Source organism: Ochotona curzoniae, unplaced genomic scaffold (assembly GCF_017591425.1).
Source record: "Ochotona curzoniae isolate NIBS_2020 unplaced genomic scaffold, NIBS_Ocur_1.0 contig_883, whole genome shotgun sequence".
NCBI lineage: Eukaryota > Metazoa > Chordata > Mammalia > Lagomorpha > Ochotonidae > Ochotona > Ochotona curzoniae.
This window is the reverse complement of record NW_024466599.1, coordinates 69,449,443-69,468,900: the sequence shown is the minus strand read 5'-3', so window position 1 is coordinate 69,468,900 and position 19,458 is coordinate 69,449,443. Positions and strand designations below refer to the sequence as shown.

General features: G+C 38.6%; 1 protein-coding gene across 3 annotated transcripts in view; it reads left to right on the top strand.

Annotated features, from left to right (window-relative positions):
- Positions 1-19,162, top strand: part of MGAT4A (alpha-1,3-mannosyl-glycoprotein 4-beta-N-acetylglucosaminyltransferase A) — a 123,054-nt gene extending 103,892 nt beyond the window's left edge. For all 3 annotated transcript variants that reach the window (XM_040993771.1, XM_040993772.1, XM_040993773.1), the window contains 6 exons: positions 935-1,042; positions 1,132-1,325; positions 7,515-7,593; positions 8,519-8,585; positions 13,222-13,334; positions 13,459-19,162. In XM_040993771.1, the coding sequence (XP_040849705.1) occupies positions 935-1,042; positions 1,132-1,325; positions 7,515-7,593; positions 8,519-8,585; positions 13,222-13,334; positions 13,459-13,485 (588 nt within the window). In that variant the 3' untranslated portion in view covers positions 13,486-19,162. The remainder of the gene's footprint in view (positions 1-934; positions 1,043-1,131; positions 1,326-7,514; positions 7,594-8,518; positions 8,586-13,221; positions 13,335-13,458) is intronic.
- Positions 19,163-19,458: the final 296 nt, after the last annotated feature.

Here is a 19,458-nt window from a genome sequence, read left to right as displayed (position 1 = left end):
CTGAGATGCACAATTCAGCTCACTGGAGCCACCTTTCTCCTTCACTTCCTTGCTTTCTATCTTCTTCCCACTTGCATATTGGCAAAAACAAAATACACTGTATCGCCTTACTTCTTTGCTGTTAGTTATCTAATGACAATATTAACAAAGTCAAATCTCTTGAAAAGAATTAAGTATTTGAATAGCCAGTAGTTTTTGGAAATCTCCAAAAATAAGTATGTTTTAAGAATGCCTTTTCAATGTATTTGGCCCCAGACTTAGATAAGTCATTGACCATGAAGAGTAACAACCTGCGAAGGTTGCCTGTTGCACATGCCAAGACTCAAGCAGCACTCCACCCAAGCCTGTTTGCCAGTGTTACAATTTCTTACTATCTGGCAGCCATCCAGTACCATATACCCAAACATGAGATGGGTTACCATGTAATACTGGGGCAGCAAGACATTCCCAAGTTGAAATACAGAATGATCCCTTAATTATGTGGATATGGATTTGTCCAGTATCTCCGCTTCTAGTCAAGTTTTTGTCTCACCTCTCAAATTGCTTTTATGTCACAAAATATGCCTTTTATTTGGAAATTCTAATCTGTTCTATTATCTAATTAATCATTTATATATTTGAACCAAACTTGTAGTCTTTTTTTTTTTGCATCTTAATATTAGCAATTTAATCATTATTACTAACATGTTTTGGAGAATGGTTGAAATTAAACCTATACTCTTCCCTTGGCTGAAATTAAGTTTCTGGATTATGGCTGTTTATCAGATAGGCAGCAAATCTGTTAATATACCAGAAAAGGTGACATCAAAATAAGTGCAGTTTGGAATGACGATTTGAAGTCTTCACTCCACTGCTGGAGGACTTCTTGCTTCAGGTGAGAGCATGATTTCTCATAATTGCTTAAAAATAACACAATTCTTTTTTTAACATTTAGAAACATTGTGATAGACAAAAAGCAAATCTGCGAATTCGTTTCAGACCTTCCCTTTTCCAACATGTTGGTCTGCATTCCTCATTATCGGGAAAAATTCAGAAACTCACGGTTGGTGATCTGTTTTCTTATAGATTACAATTTCTTAAATGTACTGAGCTGTATATGTTTTTAAATAGCATGTGTATCTTTCCTGCTAGGATAAAGACTACATGAAGCCATTGCTTCTCAAAATCCACGTAAACCCACCTGCAGAGGTATCAACTTCCATGAAGGTTTACCAAGGACATACACTCGAGAAAACTTACATGGGAGAGGATTTCTTCTGGGCTATAACCCCAGTAGCTGGAGACTACATCTTGTTTAAATTTGATAAGCCAGTCAATGTAGAAAGGTTGGTGGTTATTGAAATGTAATCCAGACCTCTGACTCATAATGTGATTCATGATGCGAGGAAATCGTCCCAAGATGTTGTGTTACAAAACACATTTAATAAAAGTCAGTAATAGGATGAATGCTTTGGTATATAATATCAACATTAATGTATTTGGTAAATTTATTGGTATGTGTGGACTTAAACTCAGTACAATTATTTAATATAATTTTATGTGCAGGTCTGAAAATTTCAAATTAGTTTTCATATCCTTATATGTGAATCATGAAACTTTGAGAACTAATTGATTAGTTCACAGTAATTTGATTAAAATTATAAGTTTGACCTTAAGATTGTTCCTAGTTAATGGTTTTGCAAGTGCTATATTATTTTTATACCATGAGAGATTTGATAGGTGTTTGCATAATTCTTCCAAGTTTTGTTCATTACCAGACTCTATGTAGCATTCTTAACAGGCAAGTAATATGTCTTTGTATGAAAACCAGTTTGATTTTTAGAATGCATCCAAAATCATTTGGAGCAATTCTTTGTAATGTCAAAAACATGGATAGTTGAACATGATGTTACAAATTTTTTTATTATCCTAAAATGATTGCAAAGAGAGATTGAAATTTTGTTTTAAGCAATGGGAATATCGCTGAAGAAACACATAGAAACACTTCTGAATAATACCTTACATATAAATGAATATATGTGTATCTTACTGTCATTTAGTGTACACTTTTATACTACATAACACTGTGTTTTGAAAAATTATTCGCTACTGTTTTCTTTCTCTTGTTTCTGAAAGGCTTATTAGTTTATCTGAAAGCCAGAGCTACAGAGAGAGATCTTGCATCTGCTGCTTCACTCCCCAGTTGGCTGCAGTGGCTGGGCTAGGCTAGGACGAAGCTAGAGCCGGGAACTTCGTCATGGGCTTCCACGTGGGTGTGGGACCCAAGCACTTGGACCGTCTTCTGTTGCTTTCCCCAGACCATTAGCAGGGAGCTGGATCAGAAGTGGGACAGACAGAACAGGGACTGGCACCCATATGAGATGCTACTATCAAAGGCAACAGCTTCATCTTTTATTCTACAATGCTTTGATTGTTGAGAAAAGACATTCACATGCAGCTATTTAAAAATCAGAAATTATCAGATATCTTACATTTGCCATGTCTTTTAAACCATAGTAAAATATTGTGAAGTCATAATTTGACAAGATACAGAACGTTTTCTTCACCTTAAGAATTCTTGGGCCTGGTGCAATAACCTAGTGGCTAAATTCTCACCTTGCAACTGCCACCCATATGGGCACCAGTTTGTGTCTCAGCTGCTCCACTTCCAGCTCCCTGCTTGTGGTCTGGGAAAGCAGTCAAGGACGGGCCAAAGCCTTGGGACTCTGTATCCACATGGGAGACCCAGAAGAAGCTACTGGCTCCTGGCTTTGGATCAGCTCAGCTCTGGCCGTTGCAGCTACTTGGGGAGTGAATCAGTGGATGGAAGATCTTTCTCTCTGTCTTTCCTTCTCTCTGTAGATCTGACTTTCCAATAAATATAAATAAAGAATTCTCATGTTACCTTTTATATAGCCATGCCTCTTTCTGTCCTATAGAGCCCCATTCCTAATCCTAACTTGTTCTCCATTTCTGATCTTTGTTATTTAAGAATATTGCAAAAGTGAACTCACTCAGTGTGTAATCTTTAATCGTTTAACAGAGCTGTCTAGAATGGGTAGGGAAGGTCTGGCCATGCCAAGGCAACTTCAGGTGGAACTCAGAATTCAATGAATAAGTAACAAGCTGATTAACTGATCATTTTGTATAATCTGCCAATGATGTGATAATATAATATCTGCCTGACCCTTGTCAGAAAAATGCTTTCCATTCTTGGTTTTGTACTTGAAATTTTGTTTGAAATAGTTTTGTGTGTTCATAGTTCATCCCTGTTTATTGCTGAGTAATATTCTATGGCATGAATATTCCCATCCTCACCAGTATTGGGTGTTACCACATTTAAAAATCCTTAGCTGTCCAGATAAAATGTATAAGTGAGAGTCCACTGTAGATTTCCTTTGTGTTTCCTTAGTGACAAATCCTCTGGGAAGATCTTCACATGTACTCATTCGCCATCTGTGTTTTCATTGGGGAAGTGTCTTTTCTTGTCTTTTACTCTATTTCTAATTGGTGGCTTTAGGTTTTGTTTTGAGCATTCCTTATATATTCTAGATACTAGAGATTTTTCTGTCAGATGTGTGATTTGTAGATATTTTGCTCAAATTATTTCAATCTCTTAACAGGATCTTTCGCAAAACAAATATTTAAATTTTGGTGAAATCCAGCTTATCAGAATTGTCTTCTATACATCAGGCTGTTGGGGTTAAGTCTAAGAGTTCTTTGCTTAGTTTTAAGGTTCAAAGATTCTTTTCCTGCATATTTTTTTTCTTAATTTGTTGTGGTTTTGTATATGTGTTTTAGCCTGCTGTCCATTTTCAGGGCTAGTGTGTCGACAGAATGAGATTGAAGCCAGGGATTCTGCCTGTGGTGGTGGTGGTCTCCTACTCTTTTTTTTTTTTTAAAGATTTATTTATTTATTGGAAAGTCAGATATACAGAGAGGTGGAGAGACAGAGAGGAAGATCTTCTGTCCAATGATTCACTTCCAAAGTGAGCCCAATGGCCGATGCTATGTCAGTCCGAAGCCAGGATCCAGGAACTTCTTCTGGGCATCCCACGTGGATGCAGGGTCCCAAGGTTCTGGGCCATTCTTGACTGCTTTCCCAGGCCACAAGCAGGGAGCTGGATGGGAAGTGGAGCTGCCGGGATTAGAACTGGCGCCCATATGGGATCCCAGCGAGTTCAAATGAGGACTTTAGCCGCTAGGCCACACTGCCAGGCCCAAAACATAAATCTTAAAAGCAGCAACTGTATGTCAGTCTGGGGGAAATGACACCTTGATTTTATTGAGTCACCATAGTATGTTTTTTTCTTTAGATCTTTAACTAACACTGTAATTTTGAGCATGAGTCCTCTACATGCTTTTTAGATTTAGGCCTAATCATATGAATTCTTCAGCAATTATGTCATGTTTTTAATATCAGCATATATGTGTTCATTACTGATATTTGGGAATACATTTGACTCTTGTGTACTTACCTTGCGAAGCTGTCGTAAGAATTTTTCCTTCATAACTGGGTCTTGAATTTTGACCTGCATTTTCTGCACCAGTTAGTATAAGTATTATTTTTCTTATTTTTTTTTAGTACAGTGGATTATGTTAATGAAATTTTTTTTGAAGATTGAATGAGCCAAGTATACCTGGAATAAACTCCACTTAGTAATGGCATTTAATTGTTTTTGTATGTTTTTGAATTATCTGTTAAATTTTTCTAAGGACTTTTGTGTCCATTTTCACTAGGGTTATTGATCTGTACTTTTCTGTTTTTAGACTGACTTTATTTGTTGTGGTATTAGATGCCCTTATGAAGTAAGTTGCTGGAAGAGATTATGTTTCTGGAAGAGATTATATAGAATTGGTGTTAATTCTTCCTTTAAGTGTTTGGAAGAATTCTCTACACTAGTCCGGAATCTAGTCCTGGAGATAATTTTGTAGAGTGTCTTATACAAATTCAGTTTCCTTAATAGTAGTAGGATTACTCAAATCTTTGACTTCATAGCTACTTTTTGCTTCTGAGACTCCAGTGACACAAATATATTTGCTTCTACTCCAGGTGGCCCCTAAGGCTCTTTTCATTATTTTTTAAGTCTGTTTTCTTTTTGTGCTTCAGATAATGTACTTTCTGTTGTTCTGTCTCGAAATTATTTAACTGTTACCTGTCTTCTCCACTCTCTGTTGAGCCTTTGCATTGAGTTTTAAATTTTGTGGAGCAAACCAGCAGATGGAACACTCTAATTCCTCATCTGTGTCCTTTTGCCTATCAAATGCATGAAATAAAATGTTACACCCTACATGTAATCTTACATGTGGTATTTTTATCAAATTCTATCATAAGTGATTCATAAACTTATTTTTAAAAAGATTTATTTATCTGAAAGAGCAACAGAGAGTAAGAGATTGTCCATCTACCAGCAATGTCACTCCCCAAATGGCGACAAGAACCAGCACTGGGCCGGGCTGAAGCCAGCAGCCAACAACCCCGTCCTGACTGCCACATGAGTGGCTGGTCCGAGTTCTTGGATCATCTTCTGCCTTTTCACATGCATTTAATAGGGAGCTGGATTGAACCAGCACTCTGAAAATGTGTTGGCATCATAAAGGCTTAACCCACTGTACCACAACACCAGCCATTCACATACATTTTAATGACTGTATAGCAGCTCATCATTTACTTCATCAAATGTTAAGTTTTGGGGGGTGATATCAAATTTTTACTATAAATAATGAAGAGGTGAACATCTCTGGATCAGTTTATCTAAATTCCAGATAATACCCATAATGGCTTCCCTTGCTCTGTACTTTAACATCTTTAACTGAGATAGTAGTAGCCCATAGTTAGATGAATCAGCATCCCAAGATGAGAGTGCCTTTGTAGCAATTGCCTGGGGACTGCTGACATTGTGGCATAAGAAGTTACTTTCTACAGTGCCAACATCCGATGTGGGCACCAGTTCAGGTCCCAACTGCTCTGCTTGCAATCCAGCTCCCTGCTCATGTGCCTGGATCCATGCTTGCATGTGGGAGACCCAGATATAATCCCAGGTTCCTGCCTTCTGCCTGGCCCAGCCGCTGCTGTAACAGTTATTTGGGTGGTGAACTTGTGGATGGGAATTTTTGTATGTGTATATATCTTTCTTTATAACTTTGCCTTTCAAATAAAAATAAATAAAGGAATCTCTAATAAATAAATAATCTCTTGGGGCAAGCATCTAGCATGCAATAGGTTAAGCCATTGCTTGGGGCCCCTATGTCGAATTGCCTGGTTCAAGTCCCGACTATGGCACATTTCACTTGATCTTAGCCAAAAGGCCAAAAAGCGATTATGGTGCATTCCAAAACCAACTTCCTGCTAATGTGCCTGGGAAGTAGCAGTTGAGGCACAAGTACTTGGGCTCCTGCCATGCTCATGGGAGACCCAGACGGAGTGCCTGACTTCTAGTTTGGTCATGGCCTGGGCCTGGCCTTGCCCTGGCTGTTGTGGGCATTTGGGGCATGGAAGCTCTGTGTCTGCCTGTCTGTCTGTCTGTCTGTCTCTATTTTCTGTCTCTCTGCCTTTCAGATAAATATAAATGAAAGGGAAATGGAAGTTATCTCTCACCAGACAGTGCTGGTATAATTCAGGAAGAGCTTCTTATCAGGGTTCCCCTGTCGTGTTTAACATTTGAAAATCCCGGTCCTTACCACAATGTGCTGTTTGACCACTAACACCTATATTACATATATTATATGACCGTCACATGGTAGCTGTGACTTGGATGACTGTTTTTTTTTAATATGCAAGGTGCTTTTTGTCAGTTTTCATAAGTTCCTCAAACCACTCATGTTAGGTTGGTGGGAATATCTGCATTGACAGAAGAGACTCAGACTCAGAAAGCTAATGTAACAAGCTACAGGTGAACATTTAGCAAGTGAGAGACTTAAGATTTAGACATAGCTCTTTCTGACCCCCCTAACCCCAAACTTGTATTTAACATAATATAAAATTAGGTTTAGATGTGATCACCCTTCACATGTCTTTTATAGTTTCCACCCTTGCCCATACATACATTAAAACCTAAGAATATTATACACATATCCAGATATTTTTAGACTTATGATATAGAACATACCTAGTCATTCTTTAAATGTCTGTTTGATGTTGACAAACGGAGTTATTGAGATACTTGGAAGGTATTAACTTATTTTTGTTATCTCATTCAAGAATTATTTAGATTGGATTAAACAAGCCACAGAGCTCATCATTAGTTGTGTCCTTCTCTTCATCCAAGAGATGGCAGTATTATGTAACAGCCATGGTTTTAATTTTTCCCCAGCAAGAGATTTGTCTTTTTAGAGCATTGTAAACTGTTAAGTACATTATTAAGTTAAGCAGAAAATTTGCCTGTTGATCATGTTTCACATTCCCTCCAGCTATTAAGCATATATATTCATACATCAGCTTTTTGTAATTGGGGTCGTATTTGGAGAAGCTTACCTTAGGATATTTCCTGGGTCTCTGTAAAACCTGGTGTCTTTGTTTTTGTTTGTGTTTTCAGTTATTTGTTCCACAGCGGCAACCAAGAGCATCCTGGAGATATTCTGCTAAATACAACAGTGGAAGTTTTGCCTTTAAAGGTCTGGTGATTTTTTTCTCCTTACATTTCCCTGGGCACTGATTGCCAGTAGACTTGGTTTAAGGCGTTCTTGTTTATGAGGTGGAAAAAACCTCTCAATATTTGCTAGATTTAGTGGTGGGTATTGTTCATTGTCTTTGAAATATGAAATACCTGTTACATTGTCCCATTTGCCACCATCATAAGATCCTTCATTTTGTTTAGATGTTTCTTGAAAAATATACATTTTTACATTATTTTTACTAGGGAAACAAATGAATTATTGCTTTGGGCTAATATTTACTTGCTGTTTGTAATCTGATCTCCAAATTACAGAGTGTTGTAAAATTTCTTGATTATAAGCCACAAAATTAATTTATTGATCTCTTACAAAATGCTTAGATTTTTTTCAAGTGAACATATAAGCTCTTCTGTAGTTTTATATTTTGCTAAGTTGACTTAATATTTCATTTCCCAATCACCAAAATGTTATGTTAGTGTATATATTATACAGATGCAAATAATAGTTTTTGAAAAGCCTTTTTAAAAATGTTTTAATTTGAAAAGGAGCAAGCAAGCTCCCATACTCTGATTCACTCCCCAAATGTACCCATCTGGTGGATCCAAAGCCAGCAGCCAAGAACACAGTCCAGGCCTCCTTCGTGAGTGACAGGAGCCAGTCCCTTAAGCCATCACCATTGCCTCCCAGCGACTGCATTGGCAGGCAGGCAGGCAGGAGATAGAGCTGGGAGTCAAACCCAGGTACCCCAACAGGAAATGCAGCCTTCTTAACCCCTAGGCCAGAAGCCCAATCCAAAAAAGAGGGGGTTGGTTTGTTTTTCAGATTCAAGTCTGGAATGACAGGTCAAAAATAGCTGTCACAACTATCAGATATTAGGTTTGTTTTAAGTAGAACTATTTATAAGATTGCTTCTGTTTTATTTTAGAGTGATGGTTTGGAAGTGAGCAAAGAAACCAAAGACAAACGATTAGAAGATGGCTACTTCAGAATAGGTAATGTGTGTTTCAGAAAAGGTCCTTCATTGGATTTACACCTTAAAGTTGTTTCAAGTTATTTTCAGATATGAAGCAACGTGAAGATTCCAGATAGCAATGTGCACCAAGTTTTATTTGTTCTTGTATCGTAGTAATTTTTAAAATTATCTTGACCCAACAAAGGTGTAAGCGTAGTTTATTTACTGATTCCTCTTTCTCGGTCCATCTGTCCTACCATGGGCTCAGTAACATCCATCTGTCAGTCTTTATGCTTCTTGCTCATGCCTCCCTTCTGAACATTCAACTCCAGTGCTGCTCCGCCCCTACTTGGAGCATTTAACAAGCATACATTTCTTTTAAGATTTTTTTTTTTCTTATTGGAAAGTCAGATATGCAGAGAGGAGGAAAGATCTTCTGTCCAGTGATTCATTCCCCAAGTGACCACAACGGCCAGAGCTGTGCTGATCCAAAGCCAGGAGCCAGGAGCTTCCTCTGGGTCTCCCACGCAGGTGCAGGGTCCATCCTTTGGCCCGTCCTCTACTGCTTTCCCAGACCACAAGCAGAGAGCTGGAAGTGGAGCAGGGCTGTCCGGATTAGAACTGGCGCCCATATGGGATCCCGGGTCGGTCAAGGCGAGGACCTTAACCACTACACTATTGCACTGGGCCCCATACATTTCTCTATTGAACACCATGATTTTTGCTGTCCCTGAACATCTAGTCACTCCAGCCTAACCTCTGGAGTCACTCTGAACAACTCTGTCTCTCTCACTGTCCTTGGGCATAAAATCTGTTGATTTCAGAGTTTGGAGTCACCTCAACTGTGCTTGTGCTAAATACCCCTTGCCTGTATTTCAGCATCACGGAAAAGATGATAATCTCCTGTTTCTTTTGTTTTGCTGACTACAGTTACTTTTGTAGAATGGGTGTGTGACAGCACTGACCCTGGCTGAAGATTTTACTGACTTCCCAGGATCTGACTCCCCCCTCTATCTGACTACTTTCCTCTGAACTCTGCACTAAGTACTGTCACTCCTGTCGTGAATGCCTGGCTCCAGCCATTTTCCCTGCTGAAAGAGATGGTTTGATGCTGCTCCTTGTACTGTTCTCACCCAATGAGCCGCTATCCTTGTGCTATCCTGTCCTCTGTGCTTACTGTGGGGCTGTGTCCTGTCAGCCTCGTGTGTGTGCAGTCCTGAGGAAGGCCGTTTCCTCTCATGTGTCTTCACAGTGAACACAGACCCGTCTCTTTGCTAGATGTTGACTCAACAAATGATGCGACATTTCCCTTTAGCTTCAAACATCAATCCTTTTCTTAGTTGGCAAAAAAATTAGTAACTGATGTTGTACATCTACACATCACATTACTATAGTTATCACTAGAGCATTTTAAGCTTAAAGGTTTGATAAATATGATACATTGTTATTTGATGCCATTCAGCTGTTACTAAAAGATTTGCATGTTAATCCTAATTTCTATGTTTTGCAGAATAGGTGAATTTAGTTGTTTTCGTATTTCATATTGCCTATCTCTAGAAATATGCATAAAAATAAGTTTGATATGTAAGACATTTATTATCCTGCAGTTATTTGAAGATAATGACCACCCAAGACATCTTCTTCTAGAAGAAAACTTATGGGTTGCCAAACCTAGGACTTCATGTAACAAAAAACACCCATAAAAAATAATGGCGTCTCACCAGCATATAAAAAGTTTTCACTTGAAAGGAAGTATGTGTTACAGGATGGGAGTGCGGGGCCTTTTGTTGACTTTCTTCTTGGCTGACTTGTGAAAAAACTAAGTATTTTAAATCTCTGAATATTGTCCTGAGGGCATAAAACAAATGCAGGAAAATGTATTCATGAAGATTTGTTACCTGTCGCTAAGCACATGGAGAGTCTGTGGCACTTCAGCCATGACCACTGAGTCAGCCATGTCACCTGACTGAGCAGGACAGAAGCTCTGTGCTCTGCGGGAGGTGAGACCTGCTCTCCTGCCAGTTGTGTTATCTCAGCACCGCGGGCAGGCCACAGCATCTGTTATCGCCCCCCGCTCTGAGTTCTGGAGGAGCATCTCCTGTATCTGGGGCCCCCTCCCTCAACCCAAATGCCAGTTACAGGGCAGAAGCTCACCTCAGCCACAGCGGGGAGAGAGGCCTTGGTCCCAGTCTCCTTTGCCCAGCTGACTTCCTCCTGTACACTGCTTCTTGCAAGCCAATAGAATCAGAGGGCCAGGCACTCTGCCCCATAGGGTACTGTGTCACTCCAGCAGGAGGGACTACTGTTCCTGCTGACAACCTTGAGAAGAGTGCAACAGATTTCATTTATTTTGTCTGTCTGTCTGTCTATCTTTACTTTGTCAAGGAGAGGCAGGCCAGAACTGAGTTTTATAGTTCTCCCTAAAGCAACTAACTTGTTGAGACAGAACTTGGGCGAAGTTCAAGGTTTTAGCCGTAAACCAGTAGGAGGTGATAGCAGACTACAAACTAAACTTAAATCCAGCTAGAAGTTTAACAAGAAGCATGGATAGCTCCTGTGAATCCTGAATAGACACCCATACTGCCCTCCTGAGGGCCCAAGGGCACTGCTAGAAACAGAGTCAGCCAGCTGGTCATCAGTAGATGAAGTATGGAGTAGGCTAGGGGTGTGTGGGGTGGCAGCTATGGATGGACTTGTGACAGAGTTCCATTTCAGAAGAGCTTTCTGCAGGGAATTAGTGGATGAGGGAGACAGCCACTGGTCAGGGAATCCAGACTCTGTGGGATTCTTGAACTGTCTTCCACTGCCACCATTAGGGTATTCTAATCATTCATGAGGAATTTTCTCTCTCCACCTCTCCCTCCATCTTGCAGCGCTTACCCATTACACCACTGGGTTAAGAACAAAGGCTAAAATTGTTGTTTGAAAAGATCCTATGTGCACTTGAAGCAGATTGCAAACTTAGAGGGGAGACTAAGCCCCCTACTCCACCCCTCCCGTTGTTTCCTAGCAGAGGAAACTGAACCCCTCCCTCCTCTGCTCTCCCACCCACTGTTTCCTAGAGACACTTCCTGAAATGACATGCTTTTTCAGTATGATTTGTTGCACACAAACTCATGTGAGGGTATTCTTGTAAAAAGAACAAAGTCACACACAAACGATAACTGCTCTACATCTTGTTTTTCATTGCACAAAATACATGGGTGCATATGGAATGTGAATATATAAAAATGTTTTAATATTATAGATAAAAAGATAAAGGTAGTAACATCATGAATATCTCTGTATCTGAACAGGTCAAAATTTGCCAATTCAGTTATTCCCTAATAACTTCTCATTCTCTACCCAACGCTAACTACTGTCCTGAACGGTATGATTGCCATTTCCATGTGTGCTTGTACTACATAGTCATAACCCTGGCACACAGTCCTACTTTATTAATTAGTTGACATAACTCTTTCTCTGGTTTACAGTGTTTTTTTCACTTGTTTAGTACCATAAAGAAAATATATTGTATACGTTCCATAGGCAGCTCCAAGAAGACAGGCACACTTCTTTCCTCATTCCTGGTCCCCCGACACCCTCTCCTCAGCAGCATTTTCAGTTATAGTTTTGTTGTACTTTATACTCATGGGCTTAATTTGCCACTAACCGTAATGCTCAGGAAGTAAAAACTAGAGAGATCACAGGACCACATTTCCACTGGAGTGTAAACATGGAATAAAAATGACAGTCCCCCAAAGTGACCCTGTCATTTCTTACACTGTTTTGTGCGTTTCTATATAATTGCACATTTCAGAGAAAATACAGTATTTGTAATGTCTTGTACTTTTGCCACGAGATTCATCCATGTGGATGTGTCTGGCTCACTCAACTTCACTCCTGTATAGATTTCCATGGGTGAATGGATCAGTCTGTTCCACCATGGGGCTATGAGGTTTGTTTATATATTTTTGGTATCTTATGCAATGCTTTTTTAAACAGATAAACAGTTACAATCATTTTTTGATAATAGTCCAACTTTGAAACCAAGTTAAGTGAAATATTTCTCCACAAAGGGAATCAAATTATTCTCAGCTTATTGTAAACCAAATACTCATTTATTATTTATCAACTTTCCATCAGTAAAAATTTGGGGAAATTGGCTTTTTCTTTCTATATGTAATTATTTATCTTGTATCCTCTAGTCTCACAAAGACTTTCCTTTGTAGAAAAAGTTTATAGAGGAGATATTACCTCTTAAGTCCTTCTAGAAATGCCGATGAGAAAGTATGTGTGGATTGAGCCCCTACTCAGTCGAACACTGCATGTGTCTGATTCACATTAAAATTGGTTATTATTGACTTAAGATTCAAAATGCCAAATGTCTTGATTATATATTATAACTTGGTAAGGATTGGTTAAGTCAAAATTCATTTAAAATATGCAAATTTGCCTTTAATTCTGAGAAAAAGCGTAGTTCTGCCAGGTTAAAAAGGATTTTAATGTTTTTAAGCATGTACTGCTTCATACCAAAATTTAGGAGTTGGAAGAAAATGGAACTGGGAAGAGAGGGAGATCACTCATGCTTTGTCTACATACATCTCCTAGAAGATCTTGTTACATGTGAAGCAAGTGACATTTTATGTTGTATTTATGTCAGTCTGTTCAGTAATTATTGATGTTTTATTTTGAAGGAAAATTTGAGAATGGTATTGCAGAAGGAATGGTGGATCCTAGTCTAAATCCCATTTCAGCTTTTCGACTTTCAGTTATTCAAAATTCTGCAGTCTGGGCCATTCTTAATGAGGTAAGAATATATTAAATCTCGGAAACAGCCACGCTCTACATTTTTAAATGACATTATGATTTTGTATCTAAGGCCATGTTGGAATTGAAAATTGTCTTATGCCTTTCATTATTTTGTATTTCAGATTCATATTAAAAAAGTCACAAATTGATCATCAATGAAACCAAAACAGTTTTTCCTGTGAATCTGTTAAAGACAGTTAAGCATGTACCTTTTTTTTTTTTAAACTTGAACACTACCTCTTGTGAGATCTACTGTAGATATGGTTGTCATTTCCACTTGGAAAGTGAATCTCCCATGGATAATTGTACACAACTGAAACCATGCTGTCCTCTGATTTTAACTATCTCAAACATTTTACAATTATGACAGCCTGTTAATATGACTTGTACTATTTTGGTATTATACTAATACATAAGAGTTGTACATATTGTTACATTCCTTAAATTTGAGAAAAACTAATGTTAAATACATTTTATGAAGGGGGTACTTTTGAATTTCATTTATTTTAATATTATAGGCCCTCTTTTATAGATTATCAGGGATTATATATAAATATATAAATATACATAAAAAGTTCTGGAATTAATTTATTAGAAACACCTTAGAAGTACATATTTTTGTGCAGTAAATTTTTGGACTGATACTTTTTTTGAAAACCAGTTACCTTGCTTTTTTAAGTTCTTTCTATGTTTTCTTTGGAAATGCAAACATTACAAATCAATGCCATTTTTCAAATGCACTGCCATTTCAGATTGATTATAGATGGATTTCTTAAATGAAGTACTTTTATAATTGCAATGATTCTGAACAAACTATTCTCAAAGGCATTTGTCATTCCTACAAATCAAGATTTTAAAAACCAACATCCTTCTTGAGGGTTATGTTACCATACTGTGTGTGGTACGTGTGTCAGCTTCTCATTATTATACCGAAATTTGATACAATCTATTTGTGAAGGAGATATGTTTATTTGGGTTCACAGTTTTGCAGGTTTACAGTCCAAGATTGGGAAGAGCCTACTGGTTCAGTCTCTGGTGGTGATGTTACTGGCCAAGGCATCCCCTGGAGAGAGGGAGCATGTGTGTCTGTGAGTCCTCTTAGAAAGCCGTGGGAATGTGACCACAGGGGTTCACCCTGACAACCCCGTCCAATCTGAGCACCTTCCAAAGGCCTCTTCTCGAGACAGCATAACTGGATGAAGTTCCCACCCCGTAGCACCATAAACATAGGACTTTGAGGACCAAATCTTTACTATTTGATCCTTTGGAGGATATTCCGCATCCAAACCACCTGAACCATAATAGCTTATGGTCACAGAAAATCAGGGTGATAACTTTCAACATACTGAATTACATATACTTGTTCCATTTCTTGATATGTAAGATGACAGTGTCTTTTGTCCTTTCTAGTCTGTTTTTAATCTGTGAATTCAGGTGCATTATCTCTTTTCTTATTGATCATTTTTATACCTGTACACATCAGTTGTGATGAAACGTGTTAGGTAATGCTATTGCAAGGGTCCTAAGTGGCTTAGTTTAAAAAAAAGCAACAAGATTGTAACATTGGTGTTTTGGTGAAAGGTATTGATTGTAACAGTTGTGTTTTCCCAAAATGATTTATTCTGTTATATATAAATTCCATGTCCAAAAAAAGCCTGTTTCTTTTAAGCACGTAATTCCGAGTATTACTACTGTAAATGAAGAATATTCTCAGTCCCAGCAATCAGTGATCTTTTCTAAAGTACAAGAGAACAGTATGAATGATGAACGTGAGTTCCCATTCTCCTTGGACTACCCAGTCGCAGGGATGTTACAGATGGGCAGAGATGGACCTGCTGAGTTCTCAGAGGAGCTCCTGGTGGAGGGCTTTGTGGGCTCGGCGTCAGCTGGTTGCCCAGTGTGCTGGGCAGACTCACACACTGTCACTTTCAATGTGTTGTTATGAAGTAAAAAATCGGTAAAGTGCAGTTATTGCCACTATTCTATAATTCTGATTTTGGATTACTTTTGATGCTTGTAGTGATTTTTGTGTCAGTTAATATCCGGCTGAAGTTTTTAACTGGCATTTTTTTAGGCCTTTTATTTAAGTTCAGATTTTCTTGTCAGATTTCCTTGGCCCAGTGACTACAGACAAACTTCACTGGCAAGCAGAATATCTGCTGTATATAAGACCATATCGGCACCAGCTTAGCATACTAAATTACTGGGGTTTTGGAATTGTTTGGTTGTCTCAATAGCCAATTCTGATTTCAGGAAGAAAGGTCATGCTCTGAAGATGTAGTGAAGAGATGCTAGGACTCCTGATACCATTTGTTGCAGCTACTTTAAGCAGTCTGCCTAGCCAGCTGTCCTCATGGCTCTCTCCCCTCCCAGGTTTACTTGCACCCCCACCCTCTGCAGCCTGTTCCTAAAGACCCTTTTTAGTCACGTCCTTTCCATCCACCTTTGCCTTCCTCCAACTGGCTGTTTCTAGACCTGGGATGTGTCTGGCACATGGCAGGTGTCCAGTGAGCAACTGGTCTGCCTATCCTGTTTGTCTCTCAGCTCCCTTTCCCTCCTATCCTTGCCACACACAGTACAGGTGTACTCATTGGTTTAGTTGTTTCGTCATGGGTGCATCTGTGGGATGTGTTCTCTTCTCCCAAACTTCAAGCTCTAGAGGTGAGGCTGTAATTCATACTTCTGCCTGCTTCTACTGCAGCAAGTGCTCAGACTTAATTGGCAGTGGCCTCCTCATTGCCCAACTCTACACTAGACAATAACAAGCATCTGTGATAGTACATTAGTGTTAGGGCACAAGACTGGATATTAAGAGTACTTGGAACTCAAAAGTTAAATTCTTGACCTCTGCCAACGTAGAACTACTGTTACCAAAACTGCAAATGAGGAAAGTGTCAAACAATAGAATATATATATAGCATAGCTTGGGATCTGACAGTAACTCACATACACTGTTCAGACTTCCATGCTGGGTGGGCTGAGCCATGACATGGTGGCTGCTTGATAAAATTCAGTTCTACAGTCACATTAATTATATTTTAAGTGCTCATTGACACAGGGGGTCAGTGGCCAGCACACTGGATACCACAGGTATCCCTCACTGCAGAAAGTGCTGTTGGAGAGGACTGTGCCCAGAGTGCTAGGGTAGACATCTTAGAAGTCAGAATTGGGAAATTTTGATAGTGAGGTTAAAGCACATACATGGATATATCCTGTGTACTGTTGGTGTTTGTTGAGAAAGTTTAGGATGTAGGATTTCTAAGTTTTTTGCTGTCATCTCATGCATTTTCCACTGCATGCATTATACATGGTAGTCAAAAGATAGTATAACTGAAAAGCTTTGAAAAAACTAATGCAAATGGACTATTTCAGCTAAAATGTATACTAAAATGCTGTATGGTCAACCACTGAAGATTATTTGAACAAAGGTACCGCATAGCTTTTCAAAGTAGTGGATGCACTGGTAAATAATTATATGATATGGTTATTTTCAAAATCATCAGCAAGATTCTGAAAGCTTCTAAAAAATCTATTGTGAGAATGAAAAAATGTCTTCCACCAGTGCTGCCCCTCAGAAAAAGCTGGGTTATATTTGGGTTTGCAGATTCTTCTAATTAATAGTGTAGGCAGTTATAGAAATATCCCCTCAGTGTGAGAACCCGTGAATGTGACCCAAGCTGATATCCAATTGCATAGCAAAGGGGAGATTATTTAGGGCTGTTTAATCAGATCTTCAGCTCTTCAGAAACAGGATTTTCTCAGGCTGGCTCAAGCACTGTTGCTGCTTTTGGGTCAAAGGGGCCACATGGGGCGGATGGGAAGGCCTTAAGGAGCTGAGGCATGGGCTGACGGTCAAGGAGATAGGAACAGTCACAGTGAGCTTGGCAGTCGAGTCACCTGCAGATGAAACACCCAGCCTGGCAAACACCTTGATCCTGGCTTCATGAAATCCTGCTTGAGTGGAGGACCCAGGTACAGTACGCTCGCTTGGGTTTCTGATCTCACAGAACTGTGAGCTAGTAAATGTTGTTTTAAGCTGCTCTGTCCTAATCTGTTACAGAAAACAAATGCATTGTGCAAAAGAGGCAGAATCTTCATTCTTGAGTTCCTAAAGATATTCCTGTAGGGTATTTTGTGATGAATTCATGAATAGTCTTTGCTACCACATACTGAAGCATCATCTTGGATGCTTTCTGCCAGAGAACTCAAATAGTCTTCACTAGAAGTGTGCTGACAAAAAGCCGTAGTATTTTAGTGGTGTTTTATAAACTACTAAAATGGGATTGCAGAAAAAGAACCGGAAGTAATATATAATTAGTGATATTACTTGATAGTGATCAACACTGCTTTGACTATGAGAAGTGTACTAAAGAATGCCAGTGAAATTCTGAGAAAAAATAACTTCGGTCCTAATGCAGAGACCAGATATTCTAATCTGGATGAAGGTCTTATAATTTTTTAAATCAAAATTTAGCTTATCTAGCACAGATCAAATCCTGCATGTGCCAAATGAGTGTTGTACTTTGCAAATATTTTCCAAAATACCTGTTTTCAAACCATTAACTGTCAATGAGGTTAATATTGGCTTACTCACTAGTATTTTGGTTATTATTTACTGTCAGTCTTGACATGAGATACACTAGAGGAAAGGAAATTAAGCTAAATACTGTCAAAGATCAGAAATCTCAATCATATGTTAAGGGAACTTAGTTTGGAACAGTTTTTTTTTTTTAACAGAGATTGGAGTTGATTATGTAATAAAATTTAGTGGAAAATTTGGTTAATTGTGACATTTTAATCTTAACAGTTCAATGCTGTGACTGCTGTTTCATAGATCCATGTGCACATTGCAAAAAAGTCTAATACCACAGTATTTTTTTTTAAAAAAAGCAACCAAATGGAGGATTTTGCTAAATGAATCCATAGCAGCAGGTACATGGAGCGCCTCTGTTATCCAGAACACTCATTTCACCAGTTTGGGCATGTAACTGGAACACTGTGGAAGGGACAAGCAGGAAGAAGGACTAGCAGGCCACAGTGAGCTGAGCTGTGAAAGTAAGTGCAGTGCAAAAACCCAGTGGTGCTACAACTGTTCTAACATGAGAATCTTTTACTATCCATGAATGTTAGGGAGAGTGTTTTATGTCACTTGCTTCCTAGTTGTTTTGTGCTAATACTCAAGTTGTCTTGGATTAAAGGTTTGGTATTTATAGCTTGATTGGCATTCCATTATTTATTTGAAATGCTGTTTGCTCAAATTTGGTGAAAATACCTTTTGAAGACATAATTCTCTGAGCCTTAAATATGGTTGATACCGACAGTACTGTAAGATGCACTGCCAGCAGATTTGTTACTTTTCATTCCAGTGTAGATAGAATTTTTGAGGAAGATTTAGAAATCAGCTCGGTTTAATGTTTTTATTTGTGGAATTAAAAAGGTGTGACTCATTCAAAACACTTCCCTTAGGCTGTCATTACATTCGAGGATGTTTCTGGAAGCACTGCTTCAGAAGCTGCCTGAGGAATCTCTTGGCCAAGATGTACTAGCTGTTTTTTCCTTAAGTATATTGTACATATTTCCCTTGAAAGATCTTCACTGGTTGAATGGCTAATCTTTGTAGTAATATTTTATTAGGTACCTGTTGGATTTTTAAAGGAAGATTATTTATTTTGAAGTTTGCTGCTATAATTGAAAACCTAAATAACTGGTCCTGTTGACTGTGCCTTTCATCACTGTTTTCTCTGTGCCACAACCATTCATCTGTATTTGAAATAAGCTTAAAAAGTCATGCTGAGATTTCTTCTAATAAAAACAGGTGAACTGAAATGAGTTGATTTTTTTAAACTTAGTCACCATCTTACCCAATTTTTTTTCAGCCCTGATCATCAGTATTTCATTGATGTTCATTGTGCACGCTCTAGTTCCCAAAATAAGAGTGGTCACAAGGCCTTTGTCGGGAGTGTTCGCTTTTAGACTGGGATCATGTGATCTACATAAATGTTTATGGTAGAGCTCATCAAAAATGGGGTAGACTAGAGGCAAAAAAGATACATAATCATGTTCTCAAAAAATAATTTATTAAAAATTTCACATCTTTTATATTTATGAATGAGCAAACTGAA